Below are 7,404 nucleotides of genomic sequence, written 5' to 3'. Positions count from 1 at the left end.
ATAAAATGAATGTTCCAAAAATTCCATATAGACACATGACTGAGTGATAATTCAAAAATACAAAAAGAATCATGATTTCATGTTTAGAACTGGATTTTCATGATCATACTCCTCAGCATATACACACACCTCAACATAAATACACATAAATATACATACATGCACAACTAAAGCCACATTTAAGGCATCATATTAACATTCAAATATCTTATGATGGAAATAAAGAATTATTTTCAAGGCAGTAACAAAAGAAACTAAATTGCTTTTTAAAAGAATTTCTAGACATTTCTAAACATCACAGTTGTGAACAACATAAGAGTTTGTTTTCTTCAATGTTATGCACAGATGCAAGAGTAACAACAACGGCCTGAAGAGTTTGAGAACTCACAGGAGTACAGTAAATACCAGTGTATAAAAACTTGCATAATCTACCTTTCATGGATAAAATTGTAGTTTATAAATACAAGCTTTTTGTACGGTTCATGAACTCATGTAAACACTTTGTTCCTCCCACCAAACACTACATCAGGCTGTTAAACGGTGTGCTTGTCTTGCTGTTAGCAGAGACAATATAAATCACACATCCTTAGCCCTCATTCCTCATAGCTGGGTGGACAACGTAATATTAAACACTACAAATTGTGACACTACATGACACAAGCTTGATTTAGCTCTTCACCAAGCAACCAATGAGGCAGAACGAAGAGTAACAGATTATATTTATAGAGCGGACATATTCAGCACACCCTAGGAAATTACTAGGCCTAAGTGTCTTTAATAGTAGACACAGTTGATGGTGAACGGTAACAGAAAAAATATATTTCTAGTTGACTGGCATGCCATAGACATGATTTAAATATTCAATCAAGCTTAAGACAAATTTGAAATAAAAAGTCCAGTGTTTATTTAAAAAAAACTAAAAACATATGCAGACCAGCAGGGGTCACTGTAACTTAGTTGAGGGCCACTGTGTAAAATTCAGTAATTAAGTCATCCAGCTGAGACCCGTTTCCTGGCCTCTTTATAGAAGGGAAAAAAGCAACGACAGAATGGTCAAGACAGCGACAGGCTTAATTTAGGTCTGGAAAACTGGCTGCAAAGTTTCATTCATTTAGTTAAGAAGGTAAATTGTGGGATCCCTGGATTTTAAATGGAAAACGCTTGACCAAAACTCTCGAAAAACAACGTGAGAATCAGATCTGAGAGGGGAGCAAGCACATCGTCTGGTTTTTCCAGCAAAGGAGTTCATGATTTTGTACATTTTAAACATTTCTTTGACGCAATGACCCAGTTTGGCTAATCTGTTAATACAAAGCTTTATGACTTGCAACTGATTGTCTGCTCCTGAAAAAGAATAAATGATCTAGAAGGAAAAGAGCCAGTAATGCATGAAGTCATTACATTACTTAACTAGAGCAGCAAGTATGGATTAGGCTTGTGATGGCTGCATAGAGTGTTCAAACATGTCTGTTCACTTTAGCATAATGCAACATAATTCTCCTATAGAAAAAGAAACCACATTTTATCAAAATGATCAACAGATATTTATGCTCAGGTGTGCTGTGTATCGTCTGTGCCATGTTCAGACCAGGTGAACTACATTTCCCACAATCCACAGCACCGCTGATCTCACACCCACAGAGCACTGTATAACTACTTGTAACATTATCAGCAGAATTTGTTGACACAAAGTCAAGCCGTTGAAATACTATGTGGTAGCGATTTAGAGCTACATTTGAAATATATACATCTAAAGAGCTCATCATCGCTTCTGACCTTTGACATGAAATTAAGTACATAAAGATGCTAAATAAAATCACAGTAGAACAATGGTAAAATGTTAAAGAGCTAGTTCAACCAAAAATGACAATTTTATCTCATGTTGTTCCAAACCGCAGAATACAAAAGACATCCATATAACGAAAATCAATGGGGACCAAGAAAAAAGGGATCCGTGACAGCGTTTTTCTGGTCAAATGAATGAAAGAAAAGACAGAAAGTCAATCATACGGTTTTAAAATGTCATGAGGGGGTATAAATGATGACAGAATTAGCATTTTTGGGTGAACTGTCCCTTTAAAGCAGCCAAACCCTGGATCAGCAGTTCACTGACAGTTCAAAGCTGGGTCATTCAGCCAGGCCCAGATTTTAATCATATGTTGAGGACTTCTGGGATGGACCAGCATCAGGCTGTTATAGGCACAGGCATTATCGCGATATTTCTCCTCGATATCAAAGGTCCTGAAGCCTTTGTTCTTCTCAGGAGCAAGGCCCAGTTTCTTAAGGCACATACCCGTGTAGACATCATCGATGGGGTAGAGGGGCACCAACCTCGAGACGTTATGAAGTTTCTGGACCAGCTGTCCCGAGAACAAATAACCACCCCCACCCGCATAAGCAGGGTACGTTCCAACGAACATGCTTTCCGGGATAAAATACTTGACCTTTTTGTCCCGGTGTGGACCAGCGTTGGTAATCACATCTCCTACAAACAGTTCCTTGGCTTTGGCATGAGAAAGATTGATTAGGAAGTCTATAATGCGGATGGTGTTAACAAAAACATCGTCATCGCCCTTGAAGATGTAACTGACTCCAGGACAGCGGGTGTTCAGCCATTCCAGGAAAAGCACTTCCTTGATGGTGAGGTTGAAGAATGTGTCCCTATAGTCCCATTGAAGAATATCTCCATGTATGGAGCTCTCATGGAGAAGCATCTTCGAGAGATCAGGAAAGTGGTCCTCCGTGGCTGCATTTCCAAGAAGAAACACCGTAATGACCGTTCTGTTTGCAAGGAGGCCAGCTTTGCCCCACGACTCACGGATGGCCTGACGTCGATCAAAGTGCGGGACTAAAGATTTAATAGCTAGGAGGAGGAACGGTGGGTCTTTGCACATGTTTGGCTGATCCATCACGATGGGATAGGACCTGCAGCGCATGTAAAGCAGAAAGTCCTTGAAGCGATCCGGTAGCGAGTTGTAATCCTTGACTTGGGTGGTCACCCTGAAGTCTGGCTCACAGGAGTCCAGACTGACTGTGTCGTTTAGCCAGTCTGGAAGCTTATCAATCGTGAAGTTGAGCTTTTCTAGGTTGCGATTGTTGATGTAGTTCAGCTGTTGCTGCCGGCGATTCCAGTAGGCGTCACTGGGGAGATCTTTTGCCCAGAAACGATTCGTGGGAACCAGCTGCTTATTTTTGTTGCCGTCACCCTTCCCAGCATTGCGAGAGACCTCCACCACTATGAAGATGAACACCATTGTCATCATCACCATGACCTTCACCTTCCTCCGAGGTCCCTGCATGGTGTCGAGACTCACCACCTAAACAGCAGAGACAAAAAATAACATAGATGAGGACATGTGAGGGACTACTGACTAGGGATGGGCGATATGGGCTTTAAAATATATCACGATGTTTCTGGTATTTATTACGATAACGATATCAATGACGATAATTCAGGGAATCATGTTTCTTTTAAGAAAAGTATTATCTTTCCTATTTTTACCCAAAATAGGGTGAGCAAACTGAGCATTAACCTCCTGAGACCCTGCATCCTCATATGAGGACATTATATTTTAGTGAATTTCTCTGAGACTATACATGCCACAGTCTGGATGTCCTATATAGAGCACATTCAGGGCTTTTCGGAGATACTAAATGTTTGGATGTTTCACCATGACCACCCCCTCTCCTTGGTCTTCAAAAATGTCTGATATTAATTTAGTGACACTCTTTTGAAATATGATCATATTTTGTAATTGTCATTTAAATCGGACACATTTTTAAACTGTGTCATAAATCAACATCTTAGGAAAATATTATGGGGTTTCAAATCAAAATATAACTTTGTTACGAAACAGGAGGTTGATTTCATACATGTCCTCATATGAGGACACTGGGACTAAAAGCATGTTTATTACGCATTTTGGGAGACACAACAAATGAATAGGGAAAGAAAATATATTTCAATATTCCTATGAAATATTATGAAAATCTTGTCAATTATTACTCTCAATATTACACTTCTTTTTTTCATTACATGTTGCCCCAAAAACACATTAATATGCAAATTAGATTTAGTTTATAGATACATTATATATAATGAGAAAACCTGTTTGTGGCCATTTTACACACATTTTGCATGAAGAAAAATGGTATATCCAATCAATCTGTTATAACATAGTTGAGAATTATCTTTATACAAAGTTTAGTAAAAAAAAATCCAAAAAACTAAAAATGTATTGGTGATTTAAAAGAAATCTATTGTTTTTGTCTAAGCATGTTCATTCATGTCTTTTTTTTTTTTTTTTTTAGAAATTGAGTCCCAATGTCCTCTACCAAGGACGTAGCATAACTTATGAATGAAATATCGGGGTTTTTTTTTGTTTACATTTTTTTGAATGCTCTAAACAATGTAATGGCATCAAAAAATACAATTGTTTTCCTAAAATGTTTTGCCGGGTCTTAAGAGGTTAATGAGTTCACACGTAATGTAGAGACTGTTTAATTCATACTGGAAGCCTGAGGGCGCCCTTGTACAGAAACTCCACATATCCATAGCAGAAGAAATACTACTGACGATGCTTCAGGAAGGTATCCAGTTATTATCGCTGAATAAAACGCACAACGGAGGTAGAGACATTGTAACTGATGAAACTTGAGGAAAATAAACATACGATTGCACAAAATATATGGTTTATCTGTGTTCTTCAATCTTGGGTATTTTTATAAGGAAAGTATATTTATAATGCAATGTTAATCGACATGGCCTTTATCACTGTATATAATACTATCATTCTGTAATATGAAACCACGTCTGGTCACAAAAATAAGTATTTCAAACACTCGACTATGTCATTAAGTTAATTTGGAGAAAAAGCATGTCAATAAATTATATCTTTGTTGGACAAGTTTTGTAAACAGGCTCATGCACATGCAAAGCTGTATCGCACACGTGCTACTGTAGTAACGTTACATTTATTCAGACCGATTTTTTGTGCACTGTACCAAACCAGTTACAGCTCGAGCTCCTCATTTAGCGATATAGGCTACTCCTCCTCAATTTCACGTCCGCTTTCCGTGATGTCGCTCCGCACTGTCGCACACAGAAACATGCCAACAACTAGACTTTATCTTTATTATCGCAGGAAGACTCATTCTTATCGTGGTGAGAATTTTTACCGGTATATCGCAAACGATAAGATATCGCCCATCCCTACTACAAACTAAAAAAATAACTAGGAAGCCATTGGTTCTTAAACTTTTATGAGCCAATGTGTGACTTTTTAGTTCACAAATTACAGATAGAGCTGAATACAGATGGCTTGGTTCCCATTAAATGCTGTCACTGTAGTGATACTGAGTGTATTTGTGGCATATGCATTTTTTAAATACTTAATTCAGCAAGCATGCATTAATTCTGATGATAATTGATCAAAAGTGACAGTAAAAGACATTTATGGGAGGAAACACTAGCACACTAAAGATGTGATTGACCAACAGCACTTTACAAGATAATATTGGATTATAACTGCACAGCTAGTTTCAATTATTTTTTACTTGCCTTGCCTCTTGGAGGTTTAATATTTTTGTTAATAGGGAAGAAAAAGGAACCATTCCATTATATATACACATCTAAATTTCTCTGAACACATTCAAATGTAGATCATCCAAACAGTTTCCATTTCCTAGGATAGATTCTTCAAACATCTCTCACCGGAACCGTTTAGTTGACAGTTTCAGCTAAAGGTTTCTACTCAACCACATGCCCCAAAAAAATGAATGCCACACAGATAACCATAAAGCAAATCCTGTTTGATGATAAAACGTGCAATGCTTCAGAGTTTGTTTGTGCGTGTGTTGGCAACTAAAGTGTTTGAGAACTGCATGCTAATAGCAAGTGCAAATCGAGAAGACAAACTAGCGGTGGACACAAAGCTATAATTTACTTGAAGAACTTGGCCCCATTTCAAGCCTGGCTGTTTTAAATTTAGAACGGCATGCTAAAATTAAACCACGTGAACCTCTTTACGTTTAACTCTATATGAGAGTTAACCCACAATTGCATAAAGAACACTTTATTTGGGACGACTTGGAATAATTTTGCCATTTAAAATTACAACAATATGAGAAAGGTTTAATTTCGGCCAATTCACACTTATTGAAGACTAATATTACTTCTTTTATTTAACCTGAACATGTAATTTTCTCATCCATCTGTTGCTTCTCTTTCACCATCTCCTCCCTCTTTCTCTTGTTTCGTTGCTTTTGTCTCCCAGCAACCCCTCTGCTCTGTTGCACATGGTTTCTCTCATTTATTCAACTCCACATTCTTCAGTTCAGCTTACTTTTCCATTCTCTTTCTGCTCTATCCTAGCCCACTTTCCGCTCACTCCCGTCTTATTCTTTGTATAACCCACACCCTTCGCTATAACTCTCTAAGGGATACCAGTATAAGGCCTAGTATTTCCTATGGAACAGAGCTGAATGCGAGTTTAGAGGTAGTCTAGCGTTGCAGGTACGACATAAAGGACTAAATTTAGAGTGGCCTCATGGGCCAGTTGGCCTCTGGGATCAGTGGTGATTTAAAGACTACATAGGAGCCAGTCAATGACAGAGAGACATTGATTTCCAACAAGAAACGGCATTATCTTTATGTTTTGACTTGAAAAAAGCATAATGTCCAATATTCCTGAATTAAATTATAAACCATTAAAAAAGGTATTTTAGTGAATTATGACTAAACAAATGATACAATAAGAATAGTTTTTTCTCAGCTGAAATAATTACTCAGGGCCAGTGTGTACCTGTGCACAGGTGAGACTGTGGAGGGTTCAGGTGTATGGTGCGCAGGTGCTAGCAATTGTTTTTAGCCCATCCTGACACACTAACAGAGTGAATCACAGAAACAGGGATGATGTGGAGAGGAAATCCAGATCTGGGGAGAAAGAAAAACAAACATGTTTTGCTGCTGCTATAATAATGGGTACATGGAAGATCTGAGGGAACATAAGAGCCTGAAACAGCAAGAATAAACAGTGTCTGTTCACCCTTGAGGATTAGTCCAGGTGGTCTGAGCTCAATTATTTGTTGGCCTTGCTTGAGATGACCAGAAGACCAGCTTTTATCTTTGAGTGACTGTGTAAGTACTACTTTTCGCAAAGGCAGTTTGAGCACTAAAGCTAAACAAAATCTGAGATTATTAGCAAAAAACTCTCTCTTCCCTTCACACTCTCTTCCACTGTGACTCCACCCAAATGTCTTCATATCCACAATGAAACTCACCAGCGAAGTGACAAATTGAAATCGAAAATGAAAAAACTAAAAGCACACATATAATATATCAGGCTTATGATTTTTTTCATAAGAACATGACAACAGTTGACAAATAAAAAAAAAATTCATATA

The 7,404-nt window shown here is 38.0% G+C and overlaps 1 protein-coding gene across 3 annotated transcripts in view; it reads right to left on the bottom strand.

The window, feature by feature from the left end:
* Positions 1-1,315: 1,315 nt before the first annotated feature.
* Positions 1,316-7,404, bottom strand: part of LOC107583559 (N-acetyllactosaminide beta-1,3-N-acetylglucosaminyltransferase 2-like) — a 30,325-nt gene continuing 24,236 nt past the window's right edge. For 2 of the 3 annotated variants that reach the window (XM_016269826.1, XM_016269825.1), the window contains exons 2-3: positions 6,804-6,934; positions 1,316-3,317 (exon numbers count right to left, since the gene is read on the bottom strand). In XM_016269826.1, coding sequence (XP_016125312.1) covers positions 2,106-3,299 — 1,194 coding nt within the window. In that variant the 5' untranslated portion in view covers positions 3,300-3,317; positions 6,804-6,934 and the 3' untranslated portion in view covers positions 1,316-2,105. The remainder of the gene's footprint in view (positions 3,318-6,803; positions 6,935-7,404) is intronic. The other variant, XM_016269827.1, reaches the window with a different exon arrangement.

Source organism: Sinocyclocheilus grahami, unplaced genomic scaffold, assembly GCF_001515645.1.
Source record: "Sinocyclocheilus grahami isolate Dianchi unplaced genomic scaffold, SAMN03320097.WGS_v1.1 scaffold54.1, whole genome shotgun sequence".
Taxonomy (NCBI): Eukaryota; Metazoa; Chordata; class Actinopteri; order Cypriniformes; family Cyprinidae; genus Sinocyclocheilus; species Sinocyclocheilus grahami.
This window is presented reverse-complemented; position numbering and strand designations above follow the sequence as displayed.